Below are 21,311 nucleotides of genomic sequence, written 5' to 3'. Positions count from 1 at the left end.
GAACTCATGCTATGTCTCCCCCAAAATGTTGCTCTTCCAGCTTCTCATCCAATGATCCCACCATCTCTCTGGTTGTGCAAGCCAGAAGCCAGGAATCACTCATGACAACACCTTCCTTTCCCTTGGCTCCCATATCCAGTCTATCATCAATTCTTGTCAATTTTGAATCCAACCACTCTTCTCTCTTTACCCTAGTCCAGATTACCATCATCTCACGCAGGCTACTAACACCTTTCTAGCTGGTCTCTGTGCCTTGACTTCTGGCAATCCCCATCTTACCCTGCCCCATTCCACTCTCCATACCATTGTCAGAACAATTTTTTAAATGACTCCCCGTTATTTCAGAATAAAGATTAAAACCCTTTCCTTGGCCTAAAAGTCATGCATAGTCTAGCCCTTACATCACTATCTTTTCAGCCTCATTTGTGTCATGCTGGCTGCCTTTTTGTTCTGGGGCCTCTTTACATGCTGTTCCTGCCTAGAATTCTCTTCCCTTCCCTCTCTGACTAGTCGTCTCCTAGTCTCCCTAGGTCTCAGCTCAGTGGTCTCTTCTGATGCCCATAACCAGGTCAAGTCTACCTACTGTAATACACTCTGTCAGAACCACGTCCCTTCTGGTCACAGGACTTACCACAGCTTAAATTTTACGTGTGTGTGATTATTTGGCAAATGTCCATCTCCTCCATTAGGCTTTAAGCTTTATGAGAAAAGATATTAGGTTTTTGCTAACTTCTGTATCCTAATGCTTAGTGAAATATCTCATATAAAGTTAGTGCTCAATAAATATAGACTGGATTAATGATAGGGTAGAAGGAAGAGAGGGAGGAGGCAATAGGATTATTTGACTCATCTCTAATGGCCTGTTACTCTGGACTAGAAGTCATAGGTCTGCCTCTCTGCTCTGAAGCAGAGTTCTTTCACCTTCTCTCTGTCTACAGAACTCAAACGGCACACTGCCTAAATGGATGCTTGTGACCCATCAGGCAACCTCAGTTTCGTAATCAGGCACACGTGTCCTTAAGTAAATGAGATACACTAATCGTGGCGCACAATGCTACAGCAGCAAAGTCTCACCTTCTTTGTTCTTATAAGCTTGTGGTCCCTAAATTCAGTTAATTGGGCCCGAAGTGTCAGATTACTATTGACGAGGAATGCCTCCCGACACTGCTGGTAAAAGTCTTGAAAAGAAAGTCCTGGAGAGTTCAAAAGATAATGTGAACAAAAGTCAGTATTTAAGACATAACCCCATATGTGGATACCCATGCCGAAGAACACAGAAAAAAAGTGCTATTACCAAAGTATGTCAAAGCAGCCAGTAAGTGTTGAAGTAAGTATCTCTGGAAGAAGCAAAGCTAGGGAATACTTAGGTGTTATGTACTGTGGCTTACATTCTTAAAAGAGAACTGATTGGTTGAAAGCAGTCAACTGTGGCCAAATATGACATAATCCCATGGACAGTTTTAAACAGCGTGAATAAAGTTGACTTTTTTTTAAAGAGGGAACTAGTAAGTCAAATGAGAGCTGAATGATTATTAAAATGTGTGTTTAAATTTAACACATTATTTCACTCAAGGGGTAGAAAATCTAAGATGTCCAGCATATGAAATATATGTAGTTGGTAGACACACATCCATAGGTAGCACAGGAAATTTTAAAATTAAGCTGGATTTGTCTTTCAATTTGTACTGGCAAACAGCCTGTTCAGCAGTGTATCTGTAGGGCTGCTTGAAAATTTTCGATATGGCAGACACGGTATCACAGAGCAAACCATTTATTCACTGCTGTGAAAAACTGCAGTGCTATTATTAGATTCTAGAAAAAAGAATTTATGGGATGAAACAAAAAGTCACACAATTTAATATCATAAATATTGGATACCATGGGGCTTCCCTGGTGGTGCAGTGGTTAAGAATCCACCTGCCAATGCAGGGGACACGGGTTCGAGCCCTGGTCCAGGAAGATCCCACATGCCGCAGAGCAACTAAGCCCGTGCGGCTCAACTACTGAGCCTGCACTCTAGAGCCCACGAGCCATAACTACTGAGCCCACGTGCCATAACTACTGAAGCCCACACGCCTAGAGCCTGTGCTCCCAACAAGAGAAGCCACCGCAATGAGAAGCCTGCACACCACATAGAAGAGCAGCCCCCGCTCGCCGCAACCAGAGAAAACCTGTGCGCAGCAACAAAGACCCAACGCAGCCAAAAATAAAATAAATAAAATAAATAAATTAAAAAATATATATTGGATACCAATGTAAGAAGGGTTATCCTGGTTATCCAGCTGATACTTTATTAGTAGCCTGAAAATCCCCCTAGGGAAAAAACAAAACAAAACAGGAATTCAAATCCACAATGTTAACATACAAAGATAACAGCTAATAGTAAAATACACAAAGAGTGTGAAACACCTGGCCTGTCTGTATTACCTTCTGTTCCTTTCTCAAGGAACATCATATCCTGGTCTACTTAAAAAGGAGAAGCTTTTTTATTTCCTTTTAAAGAAGATCTAGGAGTACAGCTGACCCTTGAACAGCACGGGTTTGAACTGCATGGGTCTACTTATGCGTGGATATTTTTCAACAGTAAACACTACAGTACCACACAGCCCCCGGTTAGTTCAACCTGCGGATGCAGAGGAACTGCGGATATGGAGGGCTGACTGTAAGTTAGGCACGGATTGACCCCCATGTTGTTCAGGGTCAACTTGTTCTTTTTAGACTACAGGTTGGTCCACTATAGAAAACTTGGAATATATAATAAAACTAAAGAGGAAAATATTAACCCCATAGCCTTAAAATAACAGCCACTAATATTTGATGTGGAGATCATACGTGCATATGCTGCTTTCTCAAGTCTTTGTGGAACAAGGCAGTGTGAAAACATAAATTCATGCATTTACATATGGTATACACCATTTTATACCTCTCTTTTTCACTTATTGATTTTCCCATGTCTTTAAAAATTCTTCCTAAAGTTTTTAATTTCTGCTCATCTATTGTACCACAAACTGACCATTTCCCTACTGGTTTTGGATGTTCACATTACGTCCAATTTTAATTAATAAAAAATATTAATTTATTAAATTAAATACAATTGTAAATAAATACTCTTTCATATTTTGGATTGTTTCTGTAGGAGTGTGTACCAAGTAGAATTATTGGGTTGGAAGCAGTGTTACACAAACTAAGTTCCCCAGAAGTCCCTGGATTTGGCAAAAATTTAAAACCTTTTGCATTTTCATTTTTATGACAGTCTAGAAGATAATTTCTATAAGCATATTTTGGATCATCTTAATGACCACTTTATAACTAAGTACTACCACTGACTACATTGCTGAATTTTGCTGAAGATTTTTTTGATCAATCACATTCATACCAAGTAAAGACTAAATTATATTGGAGTGTACAGAATGAACCAAAAAAGCATTGGAGACTAGCACACAGACATTTAGGTATGCCCAACTAAAAAATAATTGCATTAGAGCATTTACATTGCATAGATTCCCAAGTTTATATGTAATAACTTGCAATAGTCCATTAGGAGTAAGCATAATAGTAAAATTAAATGAACACTTTTTCTATTCCCAATTCCATCAAAAATTTTGATTAGATATTCATTTAATACATATTTCACTATTACTGCAATGATAATCTTCAAGTGTACAAAAACAGCTTTATAGAGTAATAAAATTCACTGAAATTAGCATTTGAGGGTTAACATCACAAGGGAGTCTTGTGATGATAAAGCTGCGTATCTTGATTGTGGTAGTTACACAAGGCTACACGTGACAAAACTGCACAGACCTAAACACACACACATGCACAAATGGGTGCACATATCAACGGTGAAATCTGAATAAGCTCTCTGGATTATGCCAATGTCAGTCTCCTAGTTTTCGCACTGCACTGTGGTATGAGATACTGGCAGGGGGGTGGTTGGGAAAGGAATGCTCAGGACTTGCCTCTTACGTTTCTCTGTGGCCTCCTGTGAGGCTACTAAACGCCTTTTTTCAACAGGTTAATTATGCAATTTATTTTTTGCTGGCTTATGTTGTATACAACTTTCCTTAACCTTTATTAATTGCTTTTATTAATTCAGATATGCCTCTTGGTTAGGCTGCTGAAGGGCTTCACTGGAGACACTATACAAAGATGTTCAAGATTTAAGAGCATGAGCTTTGGAACCATGCAGGTTTGGATCAAAATCTCTGTGCCCTTTACTATCTACCTTAGAGGAGCTGTGAGGTTCAAATGAGCTATTTCATGTAAAGGGCCCTGTGTTTGAATCATAATGTTCAATATGTAATTAAAAATAACTATCAAATTTAAGTAAAATCCATCAAAATTCTACTTTTTCCTCTATGATGAACACTGAGATGCTCTTACTCAGAAACATAAAAATCTATTAAAAACAAAAATGCTGGTACTCCTGCTTTATTATTATATTTATTATTATTATTTATTATTACTACTGAGTAGTCTACCTAATGCATAACCCAGTACTGGCAACTATTATTACTACCATTTCTCTCAATCCTGCAAACTAAGTAAGGACTTTAGGATCGCCATTAAAACCTAGTATGCCATATCTTAAAATATATAGCGTTTTTTGAAAAAGAAACTATAGTTTTCATTCTTACCTTGCGTTAGGGGTAAGGCTTCGTAAGACATAGGTTAGCGAACTGAGTGGTAGTGATCCAGATTGTTTAACCAGAAGAGAATTCTCATAGGAGGTTTCTTCAGTATAATGACTATATGTAGTAGTTTCATACCAAAGCCAGTTATAAAGACTCTGCTTTGCATGATCCCACACTAGAGTACATGATCAAAGAAAACAAGAATTACTAATTATTTTCATATTGTCTTGTTACTAGATTCCACTCTAGGAAAGAACAGAAAGCATTAAATAAAAAGTGAATCCTGAAAATTTTCATTTTTGCTATTTCCCCATCTAAATCAGTACCTCACAATCTAATTTCACTGTCAATCAACATCTGAATATTTATTTGTATATTAAATACAAGTTAAAATATATTAGCACTACCAAGGCATTCTTTTAAAAATTTTTAAAATTTAACATTATTTTATAGGATTATCACGAAGTCTGAATTAAATGCATAAAATAAATGTTGCAATTCCACAAAGGAGAGTAGAAAGAAACCAAAATAATAGTTGGGTCTCCTCTCCTTCATGAAACTTTAGCTGTAAAACACACCCTTTACTATCTAAATTTTTATTTCCAAGAATTATGTTCTCAATCAGATTGAGGACACCTATATTTTTGGCAACTATGTCTTTAAACACACAACAAAGGAAAAGCATACTTAAAAACAATAAAAATGTTGTGACAACATTAAGAAAATTAATTTTCAAAGACTGATATCTCAAGAAGGAAAAATAGTAATATTTAACTTACTGAGAGGAGCATTGAGGTGATCAATAGATGCTATAAGGTATATATTACGTAAAGATGCCAACTGTCCGATAATCTGCTGGCTTTTGTCTCCTCTCAACATTTGGCTATCCAAATTGTGGATAAGAAGAAAGAGTTCTAAAGAAGACTCTAAAAGGAAAGAGGATGCAATTATTATTTTCAGTGAGTACTTGTGAAGCCCCCTACCACATGCAAGGACTGTATTAAAGAATATATCAAAGTAGCACAGGACAAAAGAACTATTGCTTAGGGGTATGCAATTTATTTGAGAAGCTATGTCAGTCACTCATAAAACAGGCAAGACATTATTATAGTTTTTTTTAAAAAAAGAAATTCACTGGAAATCAGTAGACACTGGAGCAGTTAGAGACTTAACTGGAATGGTTAACACTTGAATCAGACCATGAAGAAACCAGTTTTAATACGGCATAGGAAATAAGGCAAGATACATATTGGATTGGAGGTGAATCTGTGCATGTTGAATTGCAAGGTGGGATAAAGGAGGGAGTCGTCCCCTCCTCCAAAAAAAAAGAGTTCTCATTAAGCATTAAAGGAGAATATAGAAAACCCTGGTTATCACAAAAGCCAAGAGACAAAAGAAGGGGAGAGGCTTAGGATATTGCCCAAAGCATGAGGAAGGTCAGAGAAGTAAAATATCATAAAAGTCAGTGAAGAAAGAAGTTGGATGATGGAGATGTCAACACCATCAAATACTGGAGAGATCAAGATAAACAAAGGGTGAGGCAAGGTCAGTGGTTTTTTTTTTTTTTTTTTCCTTTTTTTGTGGTACACAGGCCTCTCACTGTTGTGGCCTCTCCCGTTGTGGAGCACAGGCTCCGGATGCGCAGGCTCAGCGGCCATGGCTCATGGGCCCAGCCGCTCCGTGGCATGTGGGATCTTCCTGGACCAGGGCACGAACCTGTGTCCCCTGCATCGGCAGGCGGACTCTCAACCACTGCGCCACCAGGGAAGCCCAAGGTCAGTATTTTTAGTATGAAGAAAATTACAGATGATCTTCAAGCATACAATTCAGGTAGCACAGAGGCAAGATATTAAGAAGGAAACAAGTAAAAAGTAGAAGGCAGGACATGTCTTCAAAAACTCTCAAATCATATTGAAATAGGGAAATAAAATAGAGTGAAAGGGCAGTAGAATCAGGTAAATATTTTTCTTAAGATGGAAGAAGTTCTATACATGTTTAAAAGCCATTGCTAAGTCCCTCAGGAGCTGGTAAGAAATGGGACATTGGCATTTATGACAAAAGATGGCCTTTTAAAGAGAATAAGTACATTTCTCTTCCACTGGGGATGGAGGGACAACACAGACAATATAGTGACAAAGATTCTGAGATGACACATTTTTGAAAGTCCAAAGTTCCTCAAATTCTAGAAGTCACCATAGTCAGTATTTAAATTATATGTAAACAAACATATAATTATATTACATATGTAATATACAATTATAATTTATATAATTCATAATTATATAACATCTATATTATATCTATGTAAAACATTTACATGATTTATATAATTATAAATTATTTAATATAAATATAAATTATATTTAGATAATACTGATTATATAATATATATTTATTATAATACAGATTATATATAATAGAGTAACTACATATAAATATATATAATAAATGATTCAGGCACCTATTTTACTGAGCGTACAAACAATATCAAAATCATCCATTAAATCATTAAGCATAACCAATTACTCCATTTAATTGTTAAGCAATGACTAAATGACAATTGTTCGACCCTAAATAATTTTATTTTTAATTTTCTGAAATGCTCATATAACAAAAACATTCACACCAAAAGAACAACAAATGTTTTTTCCCCATTTCTCAGACTTTAGTATATGAAATTATTCAAATGCATTGATATTTACTCAGGATAAAGATAAGAATGCTTTATAAACATATTAAACAATATAAAACTATCAGACATAGAGGTACCAATTAACTGGAAACACTTTACACTGGCCAAACAAAACTTGAAAATTATCCTGAAATAAAAGGTTTTGGGGGGAAAAAAAAGAGGCTTTGGCTATATAAATTCAAGGTAGCAGGAGTAATTCTTTCCTGTTAGGTAAGTTGAAGTTCACAGAAAAAGTTCACAGAAAAAGATTTTAAAGAAATCAAAATCTAAATCAGCATTGAGAAAAGTATCATTATTAAAACAATCCTCAATTTTACGTACACTAGTACACAAATAAGTACGCTTAGCTTCACCCTAAAACTATAGAGCATCTCCTTCACGTTACCTTCTTTAAATTTGTTTATTATCCAGTCTAGCTGATCCAGCACACTGCGGAAAGTACCCATATGATTAAGGACTTCTTCTGTTATAGAATTCAGGATCTATGTCATAAAAGTGCAAGAGGTACATCAGTTATAACTTATTCTGTCATGTAGGATAAATACAACTAGCAAACCCATCCTTTTTTTTAATAAATTAAAAATAAATTTGGATTTCCCACTAAGTCTGAAAAATCACTTCAAAAATTCTACTGGAGGGCTTCCCTGGTGGCGCAGTGGTTGAGAGTCCACCTGCCGATGCAGGGGACATGGGTTCGTGCCCTGGTCCAGGAAGATCCCACATGCTGCGGAGCGGCTGGGCCCGTGAGCCATGGCCGCTGAGCCTGCGCGTCTGGAGCCTGTGCTCCGCAACGTGAGAGGCCACGACAGTGAGAGGCCCGCGTACCGCAAAAAAAAAAAAAAAATTCTACTGGTACTTAAGTACATCTAATTCATTTCTTTGCATAAGTTATCGCTAAAAGGAAACAGGGAAGAATAGCAAAGGTGTAAAGATAACATAAGCAGGTAGTAAAAACAAAACAAAACAAAAAACTAACAATATGAGAAGTATTAGAAAACTATAGATTTATCAAATGAAAGAGGACCCAAACATTAAGGACACTTTTAAAAAGGAATATTACATTGGTTAATATCCAGAACTCAAAAGGTTTAAATTAATTTTCAAATGATGAAGAGATATGAGCATCTGGAGTAAAAATGATCAAAGAACTATAAACCATTCTTATATTTTTATTATTTTTAGAGCACTAAAGTGACATAAAAGCATAATAAAATTGAAGTCCCCCATAATCCTATCCTTGAGAGAAGTACTGTTGGTATTCAATGTAGTAAACACAGCTAACATTTCCCTAAGATTTAATACATTATCAGTTACCAAATAGGAAATTCAAGGATGGAGATTCAAAGCTAGAACCCTCTGAGTCCAAACACATGATCTTAAGCACTGTGCAATCCTACTAGTGTGAAAACTATTACAATAAAAACAAAAACTGAATGCTCCAGAATATGAAATAGCATCCTCATTAACATGGGGATATGGATTGGCAGGGGATATGATGTTGTTCCCTTCAACATTTTTAAAACTTACTGATTTCACACTGATTCCAGGAAAGAAGCCATTGATGACAACATGAATGCAATCTTGCAGCATGGTGGTTCGAAATCTTTCCAGTAAATCTCTCTTAGAACCCAAACCATAAAGCACAATGTTGAACCCCAGGCTGTAAGAAAAACAGCACTTGAAATTAAAGTTCAGTACTTCTTATTGCCAATTTTATAATCAACCAGTTTCCTTAATTTAAGCTTATAAAGAATACAGGAAGAAATGGCATGGCTAAATAACTATATTGATTCCCAACTTATATAAAGCAAAAAGCACAGTTTCATTAACTGTACACCAAGCTTGCAGTTCCAACTTTCTCTCAAACTCCTACTACCTTTCAAGTAATAAGAGGCAAGGGAGAACATGGCACTAGGTACAAGACACTAAAAAGTCTTATAGGCTGAAGCAGAGTTTTAACTGATAGATTAAACTGGAAAAGTAATCAGGGGCCAGGTCACAAAAGTGTTGTTAAATCAACTAAGACATTAATTGGATTTTATTCCAAGGAACATGAGCATTTAAAAGTAAATAGTCAGGGGCTTCCCTGGTGGCGCAGTGGTTTAGAGTCCGCCTGCCGATGCAGGGGACACAGGTTCGTGCCCTGATCCCGCATGCCGCAGAGCGGCTGGGCGCGTGGGCCATGGCCGCTGAGCCTGCACGTCCGGAGCCTGTGCTCCGCTCCGCAACGGAAGAGGCCACAACAGTGAGAGGCCCACGTACTACAAAAAAAAAAAAAAAAAAAGGTAAATAGTCAGGTGTTAAGTGAAAGGTTTTAATAGGAAAGTAACATGATCTTTTTAGAAGATTACATTGACTGAGTGGGGGAATGGATAGGAAGGAGGGTAAAACCACCAAAGACTATGGACTTGAATTAGGTGTCATGGGGACAAATGTGTCAAGAGCTTTACAGGTTAAATTGCTTGGATTTGGAGAGTGATTAGACATGGAAGGTTAAGTGAAAGGGACTATTAAGAATAGCTCAGGGGCCTCCCTGGTGGCACAGTGGTTGAGAGTCCGCCTGCCGATGCAGGGGATACGGGTTCGTGCCCCGGTCTGGGAGGATCCCATATGCCGCGGAGCGGCTGGGCCCGTGAGCCATGGCCGCTGAGCCTGCGCGTCCGGAGCCTGTGCTCCGCAACGGGAGAGGCCACAGCAGTGAGAGGCCCGCATACCGCAAAAAGAAAAAAAAAAAGAATAGCTCAGTTTTTTGGCATAGATTACATGAATGGGGTGCATCCACTATGCGAGGTAGCTGGGGCAGGTGGGATTCAGGGATTTAAGATAAGTTAAATTTTATGTATATTGAATTATTTACAGGACATCCACATGGACACTTCCAATATACATTCACATCTGCTGCTGAGGAGTGAGATCTCGCTGGGCTAGAGATATAGTTATGGCAGTTATTCACATACAAAAAGCAACTGAAGCCAAGAGAGTAAATGAGACAACCCAGAACACCAAGCACTAGGGGTGAGGCTAAAGTTCAACTCCATGATTTTTACAGAGGTCAATCAGAAACAGTATTTATGTGATGCTCTGCAGCAATGCAGGATAGCCTGGAAATAGAAAAGAAAAGAGATAACCCCCAAAGGCAGAGATTAGCAAAACAGAAGCAGCAGAAAAAAGAAGCAAGGGAGTTCAGAGAGCTAGCAATTCTGAAGTAGCTGACTATGAGGTCTATGCTGGGAAGCAAGGCAAATCAAGTTATCAAAGTTGACATATGGGAAGAAAGAAGAATTGGTGGACTGGGGGATGGGATCAGAGTGAAGATCTGCCTTATAAATTCAAAATGAACAGACCCATAAATAGTTATTGAGAGAAGGTGAGGTCCTAACAGGGAAGATAATCATTTTCTTACTAGCATACTCCTTTGATTTATTATTGGCAAAGAAAACCAGGATCAATTGGGGAAAATTCTAGCAATTTTTATGTTCTTACTGCACCATTCACATTTTAGCATACACTTCAAGCACTTCTTTATACTAAGGTCCTTTTAAATACGAATATAAAAGTAATTATAGAAAAAAATTACTAGGTTTTAATCTTTATCATTCTTCTAGATGTTTTAATGGAAATTTAAATTTAACCTGAGGTGTTTGAAAAATGATAAAGTTAAAAAAATATTCTAAGAAACAATTTTAAAATGGTAAAATAATGTTTAGAGAACAGATCTCATGAAATTCTGAAGGTCTACAGTACATGTAAACAGAATGAGATTGAAAGAAAAATATATATTATTTCATTTTAGAAACTCTGAATTAAAAAAACTGAATTAAAATCTAACTGATATATTTATCAATCTTGACAAATTATATTTTCAAATATTTTTATAAGTAATAATTCATAATTCTAAGAAAGGCTATTTTACATAATAGCTTTCAAGTCTGATTAAACTTAGAAAAGACAGGGCTTCCCTGGTGGCGCAGTGGTTGAGGGTCCGCCTGCGGATGCAGGGGACATGGGTTCGTGCCCCGGTCTGGGAGGATCCCACATGCCGCGGAGCGGCTGGGTCCGTGAGCCGTGGCCGCTGACCCTGCGCGTCCGGAGCCTGTGCTCCGCAACGGGAGAGGCCACAACAGCGAGAGGCCCGCATACCGCAAAAAAAAAAAAAAAAAAACTGAATTAAAATCTAACTGATATATTTATCAATCTTGACAAATTATATTTTCAAATATTTTTATAAGTAATAATTCATAATTCTAAGAAAGGCTATTTTACATAATAGCTTTCAAGTCTGATTAAACTTAGAAAAGACAGGGCTTCCCTGGTGGCGCAGTGGTTGAGAGTCTGTCTGCCGATGCAGGGGACACGGGTTCGTGCCCCGGTCCGGGAAGATCCCACATGCTGCGGAGCGGCTAGGCCCGTGAGCCATGGCCGCTAAGCCTGCGCATCCGGAGCCTGTGCTCCGCAATGGGAGAGGCCACAACAGTGAGAGGCCCACGTACCACAAAAAAAAAAAAAAAAAAAAAACTTAGAAAAGACAAATTTCTTGAAAATTGGAATTTCTGAGAAGAGTCATATCTACATTTGGGTCATAAAATTGGGAAAACACCTGTTTTTTGAAATTTTTACATATAAATAAAAATACACATCAAGTTCATTGCAAAAAGAAAATTAAATGTCAAAGTGCTTTGATTTTAACATAGACATGTAAATATATATTATTCTTTATTTTACAAAGGTTTACAATGATAATAGTACTTACTGTAACTGCAACATCCATTTATGAAATAACCGTTCATACTGTTGATTTAGTTGTTTAAGTTCAGCAGAAAAGGAAGGAGAAACCTTGCTCAATAAGTTATGCAAAGTTTGCTATAAAAAAAAAGAAAGAGGGAGGGAAGAAAATCACTCTCAATCCACATACATCACATCAATCCACACTAAAAATATTTCCTTACAGGCAGAGGTTAGAAGAGGCCATCAGTGGAAATATTACTTTAATCAGGTTTGGTAATGAGTGCCTCTACTGAGAATACACATAATATTTCAATATTTCTTTCTTAAAATGTTTTACACATTCTTTAAGTACAAATATGTAAAACAGTAAAGAATTTGCTACGTTTTCTCTAGAACCATTTACATGACTATAAATTCCAAATATCAATATAAGTCTTTAATTTCTAAAAAAATTGTTACCATAAGGAGACGATTAAACCTGCCTCCCAGCTTTGACAACAAATCCAGACACTCTTTTAAAAACCTATGGATTTGAAAAACTGTAAAAGCTTAAGGTAACAATTCAATATTAATTCTCAGAAAACAGTCAAGTTTCTTTATAATTTACCATTATCATTAGTAAAATTCACTGCTCCTCTTTAAAAGCTGTTTCTAACAAATCGTTTATCTTTGGTAAGTATGGCAAAGTTTTTAAAACAATAATGTAAAAATAAACTGAGGAAGATACATTGCTCTGTACCCCAAACTTGGAAATTCACGCTAGTGACTCAAACACAGCTCTCTTCTTGAAATGAAAACTCTAGTAAAAAGCTGTATATGCATTTTTACCCTGGCATGACTGTGTTTTCATGATTTTATCCTTTAAGTAAAATATTTCTCTAATACTGAAGACTAAAGCAGCAGCCAAGATTCCAGGCACTCTAGTCTATACAGTTTTTATTCATCCCTATACTTAAAGAGAAATAGGACAAATTCTAAGTAAAACTGTAAAGTAATACATTTCAAAAATTTCTCTCTCCATCTGATGTTGTTTTTCCTAACGTCTAGAGCCCTGAAAAGCAGATAAAGCACTAGTGTCATTTTCAGTAGTTATTTATACTGTATTATCAGAGCATACTCACACTTAATGTGAACTCTGAAATGTTATGTCACCTATTCACCTTCATTTCAAACTTTAGTATCTGTGCAGAATTACATTATTAGCCCTGACACTTGCCTCTCCTCCTATCCGTACCCTCTGCCATGTGACTTTGCAATCCCTCCCACTAAACGGGTGGATTCTAGTCCCCGTCCCCTGTTCTGTGACTTTGTTTTCAGCCACGTGATTTACTGTGGCCACTAGAATGAGGCAGAAGTGACACTGAGACAGTTTGAGCCCAGGCTTTAAGAGGTCTTTTGTTTTTCTACTTCTTCTGTCTCTGACATTGTTATGAAAAGAACATGCGTCTGCTAGCTTTCCAAGGAGGTCCAACAAGGAAGACAGACACGTGGAGCAAATCCTACATCAGCCAACTCCCAGGTGACCCGCAGACATGAGAAATAAATGCTCATTGACACGTTCCTATGACTGTATCTGTCAGCTATGTCCACGATTAATGAAAGACCTTCCTTTCTTCACTATCAGTAACAGGTGTTTCTTTCATCCTCCAACAGGTCTGTCTGTCTCTAAGTCCTATGAAGTCCTACTTTGACCCTGGATCCACTTCTCCTTCCCCGATGTTGCTTATATATAAATACATGCACTAAGGAAGAAGCAAGAGGAACTACAATCCTGCAGCCTGTGGAACAAAAACCACATTCGCAGAAAGACAGACAAGATGAAAAGCCAGAGGGCTATGCACCAGATGAAGGAACAAGATAAAACCCCAGAAAAACAACTAAATGAAGAGGAGACAGGCAATCGTCCAGAAAAAGAATTCAGAATAATGATAGTGAAGATGATCCAGGACCTCGGAAAAAGAATGGAGGCAAAGATCGAGAAGATGCAAGAAATGTTTAACAAAGATCTAGAAGAATTAAAGAACAAACAAACAGAGATGAACAATACAATAACTGAAATGAAAAATACACTAGAAGGAATCAATAGCAGAATAACTGAGGCAGAAGAACGGATAAGTGACCTGGAAGACAGAATGGTGGAATTCACTGCTGTGGAACAGAATAAAGAAAAAGAATGAAAAGAAATGAAGACAGCCTAAGAGACCTCTGGGACAACATAAAATGCAACAACATTCGCATTATAGGGGTCCCAGAAGGAGAAGAGAGAGAAGAGAGAAAGGATCCGAGAAAACATCTGAAGAGATTATACTCGAAAACTTCCCTAACATGGGAAAGGAAAGAGCCACCCAAGTCCAGGAAGCACAGAGAGTCCCATACAGGATAAACCCAAGGAGAAACACGCTGAGACACACAGTAATCAAACTGGCAAAAATTAAAGACAAAGAAAAATTATTGAAAGCAGCAAGGGAAAAACGACAAATAACATACAAGGGAAATCCCACAAGGTTAACAGCTGATCTCTCAGCAGAAACTCTACAAGCCAGAAGGGAGTGGCATGATATACTTAAAGTGATGAAAGGGAAGAACCTACAACCAACATTACCGTACCCAGCAAGGATCTCATTCAGATTCAACGGAGAAATCAAAAGCTTTACAGACAAGCAAAAGCTAAGAGAATTCAGCACCACCAAACCAGCTCTGCGACAAATGCTAAAGGAACTTCTCTAAGTGGGAAACACAACAGAAGAAAAGGACCTATAAAAACAAACCCAAAATGGTAATAGGAACATACATATAGATAATTACCTTAAACATGAATGGATTAAATGCTCCAACCAAAAGACACAGGCTTGATGAATGGATACAAAACAAGACCCATATATATGCTGTCTGCAAGAAACCCACTTCAGACCTAGGGACACATTCAGACTGAAAGTGAGGGGATGGAAAAAGATATTCCATGAAAATGGAAATCAAAAGAAAGCTGGAGTAGCAATACTCGTATCTGATAAAATAGACTTTAAAATAAAGACTGTTACAAGAGATAAGGATGGACACTACCTAATGATCAAAGGATCAATACAAAAAGAAGATATAAAAATTATAAATGTTTATGCACCCAACACAGGAGAACCTCAATACATAAGGCAAATGCTAACAATCATGAAAGGAGAAATCAACATTAACACAATAATAGTAGGGGACTTTAACACCCCACTTAGACCAATGGACAGATCATCCAAACAGAAAATAAATAAGGAAACACAAGCTTTAAATGACACAACAGACCAGGTAAATTTAATTGATATTTATAGAACATTCCACCTAAAAGTAGCAGAATACACTTTCTTCTCAAGTGCACATGGAACATTCTCCAGGATAGATCACATCTTGGGTCACAAATCAAGCCACAGTAAATTTAAGAAAATTGAAATCATAGCAAGCATCTTTTCTGACAACAACATTATGAGAATAGAAATCAATTACGGGGAAAAAAAACAAGCACATATACATGGAGGCTAAACAATACATTACTAAATAAGCAAGAGATCACTGAAGAAATCAAAGAGGAAATAAAAAAGCACCTAGAGACAGGGCTTCCCTGGTGGCACAGTGGTTAAGAATCTGCCTGCCTATGCAGGTAACATGGGTTCGAGCCCTGGTCGGGGAAGATCCCACATGCCGCAGAGCAATTAAGCCCGTGAGCCACAACTACTGAAGCCTGCATGCCTGGAGTCCATGCTCTGCAACAAGAGAAGCCACCACAATGAGAAGCCCACACACCACAACGAACAGTAGTCCCCACTTGCCACAACTAGAGAAAGCCCACGCGCAGCAACGAAAATCCAATGCAGCCAAAGATAAATAAATAAAATAAGTAAATTTATTTTTTTTAAAAAGTACCTAGAGACAAATGAGAATGAAAACACGAAGACCCAAAACCTATGGGATGCAGCAAAAGCAGTTCTAAGAGGGAAGTTTATAGCTACACAAGCCTACCTCAAGAAACAAGAAAAATCTCAAATAAACAATCTAACCTTACACCTAAAGGAACTAGAGAAAGAAGAACAAACAAAACCCAAAGTTAGCAGAAGGAAAGAAATCATAAAGATCAGAGCAGAAATAAATGAAACAGAAACAAAGAAAGCAACAGCAAACATCAATAAAACTAAAAGCTGGTTCTTTGAGAAGATAAACAAAATTGATAAACCATTAGCCAGACTCATCAAGAAAAAGAGGGAGAGGACTCAAATCAGTAAAATTAGAAATGAAAAAGGAGAAGTTACAACAGACACCGCAGAAATACAAAGCATCCTAAGAGACTACTACAATCAACTCTATGCCAATAAAATGGATAATCGGGAAGAAATGGACAAATTCTTAGAAAGATATACCCTTCCAAGAGTGAACCAGGAAGAAATAGAAAATATGAACAGACCAATCACAAGTAATGAAATAAAAACTGTGATTAAAAATCTTCCAACAAACAAAAGTCCAGAACCAGATGGCTTCACAGGTGAATTCTATCAAACATTTAGAGAAGAGCTAACACCCATCCTTCTCAAACTCTTCCAAAAAATTGCAGAGGAAGGAACACTCCCAAACTCATTCTACCAGGCCACCATCACCCTGATACCAAAACCAGACAAAGATACTACAAAAAAAGAAAATTACAGACCAATATCACTGATGAATATAGATGCAAAAATCCTGAACAAAATACTAGCAAACAGAATCCAACAACACATTAAAAGGATCATACACCATGATCAAGTGGGATTTATCCCAGGGATGCAAGGATTCTTCAGTATAAGCAAATCAATCGACGTGATACACCACACTAACAAATTGAAGAAAACCATATGATCATCTCAATAGATGGGCATTTAGGTTGATGCAGCAAAAGCTTTTGACAAAATTTGACAAAATTTGAATTTGTTGAACTTAACAAAATTCAACACCCATTTATGATAAAAACTCCCCAGAAAGTGGGCAGAGAGGGAACCTACCTCAACATAATAAATGCCATATATGACAAACCCACAGCAAACATCATTCTCAATGGTGAAAAACTGAAAGCATTTCCTCTAAGATCAGGAACAAGACAAGGATGTCCACTCTCGCCCTTATTATTCAACACAGTTTTGGAAGTCTGAGCCATGGCAATCAGAGAAGAAAAAAGAAAAGGAATATAAATTGGAAAAGAAGTAAAACTGTCACTGTTTGCAGATGACATGATACTATATACAGAGAATCCTAAAGATGCCACCAGAAAACTACTAGAGCTGATCAATGAATTTGGTAAAGTTGCAGGAAACTAAATTAATGCACAGAAATCTCTTGCATTCCTATACACTAATGATGAAAAATCTGAAAGAGAAACTAAGGAAACACTCCCATTTACCATTGCAACAAAAAGAATAAATACCTAGGAATAAACCTACCTAGGGAGACAAGAGACCTGTATGCAGAAAACTATAAGACACTGTTGAAAGAAATTAAAGATAATACCAACAGGTGGAGAGATATACCATGTTCTTGGATTGGAAGAATCAATATTGTGAAAATGACTATACTACCCAAAGCAATCTACAGATTCAATGCAATCCCTATCAAATTACCAGTGGCATTTTTTACAGAACTAGAGCAAAAAATCTTAAAATTTGTATGGAGACACAAAAGACCCTGAATAGCCAAAGCAGTCTTGAGGGAAAAAAACGGAGCTGGAGGAATCAGACTCCCTGACTTCAGACTATACTACAAAGCTACAGTCATCAAGACAATATGGTACTGGCACAAAAACAGAAATATAGATCAGTGGAACAGGATAGAAAGCCCAGAGATAAACCAACGCACCTATGGTTAACTCATCTATGACAAAGGAGGCAAGGATATACAGTGGAGAAAAGACAGCCTCTTCAAAATGGATTAAAGACCTAAATGTAAGACCGGACACTCTAAAACTCTTAGACGAGGGCTTCCCTGGTGGCACAGCGGTTGAGAGTCCACCTGCCGATGCAGGGGACATGGGTTCATGCCCCAGTCCGGGAAGATTCCATATGCCACAGAGCGGCTAGGCCCGTGAGCCATGGCCACTGAGCCTGTGCATCCAGAGCCTGTGCTCCACAACGGGAGAGGCCACAACAGTGAGAGGCCCATGTACCGCAAAAAAAAAAACAAAACTAAAAGTAGAATTACCATATGACCCAGCAATCTGACTACTGGGCATATACCCAGAGAAAACCATAATTCAAAAAGACACATGCACCCCAGTATTCACTGCAGCACTATTTACAATAGCCAGGTCATGGAAGCCACCTAAATGCCCATCAACAGACAAATGGATAAAGAAGATGTGGTACATATATACAATGGAATATTACTCAGCCATAAAAAGGAACCAAATTGGGTCATCTGTAGAGACGTGGATGAATCCAGAGACTGTCATACAGAGTAAAGTAAGTCAGAAAGAGAAAAATAAATATCATATATTAACACATATATGTAGAACCTAGAAAAATGGTACCGATGAACTGGTTTGCAGTGCAGAAATAGAGACACAGATGTAGAGAACAAACATATGGACACCAAGGGGGAAAGTGGTGGCAGGTGGGTATGGGTGTGGTGGGATGAACTGGGAGATTGGGATTGACATGTACACACTGATGTGTGTACAACTGATGACTTAGTAAGAACCTGATGTATTAAAAAAAAAAAAATACATGCACTATGCAGATGTTAGTGCCATCTCTTCCTTGAACAGCTTGGTTTCTTGACACGTTTTCAGCTAGTCTCTGATCTGAGTTGCAATACCTATGAGACAGGTGGAAACAAACAAACAAAACAGAAAAAACCAAAAACCCCCAACCACACAGCACCACGTCATCCAAGCCATATAGGTTTACCCTATGGTAAACCTCTCTTCTCTCTTTTCTATAGCTTGGAAACTCTGTCAAAAGCCCTGTATACCTTAGGAAATTGCACTGAATTCCTATTTTAGAAAATAATAAAATCTTGATTCTGAGTCAATAACAATCTCTTCTTGACTTAAATTATGAAGCCCATTTCCTTTTTTTTTTTTTTTTTTTTGGCTGCGTGGTTTGTGGGATCTTAGTTCCCTGACCAGGGATTGAACCCATGCCCCCTGCAGTGGAAGCACGGAGTCCTAACCAAGGATTGCCAGGGAAGTCCCTCAAGCCCACTTGCTAATGAAAGATTTTCTTATTCAGATGGTTCTTTGTCCTCTCTTAGTGAGGTATCTGTCAAAGCCCTGAGTCTAACTGTATGCTATTTTTTTTATAAAATGAGACACTGGAACCAGAGTATATAGCAACCTTGTTACCTTACTGCAATGGGCAGGCTTTCCATAATAGCAAGAAGCAGAATATCCTCTGCTTTTTGCAAGGTTTTCAACTGAGAGTCAGGTCAGTCTTCGATTTATGACCAGTGTGAGGTTCAATGAATATGTGGGTTAAATTGATAACAGAGATTAATGGTATATGGATATCAAAGAAACTATGACCGTGCACAGGGAACTATATTCAAAATCCTGTGATACATATATACAATGGAATATTACTCAGCCATAAAAAGGAACGAAACTGAGTTATTTGTCGTGAGGTGGATGGACCTAGAGACTGTCATACAGAATGAAGTAAGTCAGAAAGAGAAAAACAAATACCGTATGCTAACACATATATATGGAATCTAAAAAAAAAAGAAAAGAAAAAAAAAAGAAAATGGTCAGAAGAACCTAGGGGCAAGACAGGAATAAAGATGCAGACCTACTAGAGAATGGACTTGAGGATACAGGGAGGGGAAGGGTAAGCTGGGACAAAGTGAGAGAGTGGCATGGACATATATACACTACCAAATGTAAAACAGCTAGCTAGTGGGAAGCAGCCAAATAGCACAGGGAGATCAGCTCGGTGCTTTATGAACACCTAGAGGGGTGGGATAGGGAGGGTGGGAGGGAGGGAGATGCAAGAGGGAAGAGATATGGGGACATATGTATATGTATAACTGATTCACTTTGTTATAAAGCAGAAATTGACACACCATTGTAAAGCAATTATACTCTAATAAAGATGTTAAAAAAAGAAAATCCTGTGATAAACCATAATGGAAAAGAATATGAAAAATATATATATACGGGTATAACTGAATCACTTTGCTGTACAGTAGAAATTAATACAACATTGTAAATAAACTATACTTCAATAAATTAAAAAAAGAAACTATGACCCTGATGATTATTGTAGATCCTGAAGAAACGATAAATAAGAGAAAAATATGTAATTATATATGTATAATTAGAGTCTGTCAAACAATTCTAATCCAGTGAACCAGTTACCATTTACAAAATAAAATATGCAATTATATATGTATAATTAGAGTCTGTCAAACAATTCTAATCCAGTGAACCAGTTACCATTTACATAATAAAATATGCAATAGTGATGTCACACTAATTTGTGTTTCATTTGATCAGGATAGTATTCTGCTATGTACACTTATTCTTCAGATTTGCTGCTTATGTACCATATTTTTCAGCTCACAATAAGAACAATTTACAAGTAACACTCCTTGCAACATACCTGATCCAGTTTAGCCCTCTTTAGTTTCTGCAGTGTTCTATCAGAGGTTAAAACTTTTGAACTGCTGTGGGCTTCGAAATATTCTTCTACTAAGTCACTCTGAAAGTGGACAAAGCAAAGTGAGTTCTTAGTTTCAGATATTTGTTTTACATGAGGACTAGACAGTAAAATTAGCATAAACAGGATATGTGAAATTCTTTACTTGGCAGTCAGTATTTTCTTTTTGAAGCAACAACACAGACTAAGGACCAAGCAAATTTAATTCCAGTAATAAAACTGAGTAACTCTTAGGATCATAAAAGTTGAAGAAAATGACTAGATTGAAGTAGTTGGCCCAAAAACGATTCCTAAATTCCAACATATAATTCCCATTTAGACTGGGGAAAAAAAAGGGGTTTTACACGTCAGGACCTTTGTTTTGCCTCACACACTCCTAGCAAATCCTTTAATTAGTACAGTTGAAGGACTGTGGAAATGAGAAAGACATCAACAGCAAGGTAAAAAAAGACTTGCCTACTATTCCAATAAAATGACTCACCACGTGGTCTACTGATTTGGGGTAGGACTGAGCTCCGTGGTGGTAAGGAAGGAATGGAAAGTCATTCAAGCAGGAGGTTTCCTAGTCTGCTCTGAGTCTTTACAGAGCACGCTGGGATAATT

At 37.5% G+C, this 21,311-nt stretch overlaps 1 protein-coding gene across 3 annotated transcripts in view; it reads right to left on the bottom strand.

Moving 5' to 3' along the window:
• The window catches only part of ORC2 (origin recognition complex subunit 2), a 51,183-nt gene that overhangs the window by 2,503 nt on the left and 27,369 nt on the right, over nucleotides 1–21,311 (bottom strand). For all 3 annotated transcript variants that reach the window (XM_082630245.1, XM_082630247.1, XM_082630246.1), the window contains 8 exons: nucleotides 20,652–20,750; nucleotides 12,080–12,189; nucleotides 8,857–8,989; nucleotides 7,715–7,811; nucleotides 5,417–5,563; nucleotides 4,641–4,812; nucleotides 2,252–2,313; nucleotides 1,075–1,193 (listed from right to left, as the gene is read on the bottom strand). In XM_082630245.1, coding sequence (XP_082486371.1) covers nucleotides 1,075–1,193; nucleotides 2,252–2,313; nucleotides 4,641–4,812; nucleotides 5,417–5,563; nucleotides 7,715–7,811; nucleotides 8,857–8,989; nucleotides 12,080–12,189; nucleotides 20,652–20,750 — 939 coding nt within the window. The remainder of the gene's footprint in view (nucleotides 1–1,074; nucleotides 1,194–2,251; nucleotides 2,314–4,640; nucleotides 4,813–5,416; nucleotides 5,564–7,714; nucleotides 7,812–8,856; nucleotides 8,990–12,079; nucleotides 12,190–20,651; nucleotides 20,751–21,311) is intronic.

The sequence above is a fragment of the Mesoplodon mirus genome, assembly GCF_964341445.2.
Source record: "Mesoplodon mirus genome assembly, chromosome: 8".
NCBI classification, from domain to species: domain Eukaryota; kingdom Metazoa; phylum Chordata; class Mammalia; order Artiodactyla; family Ziphiidae; genus Mesoplodon; species Mesoplodon mirus.
Note: the sequence above shows the minus strand (reverse complement) of the source record. Positions and strands in the feature narration are given on the sequence as shown.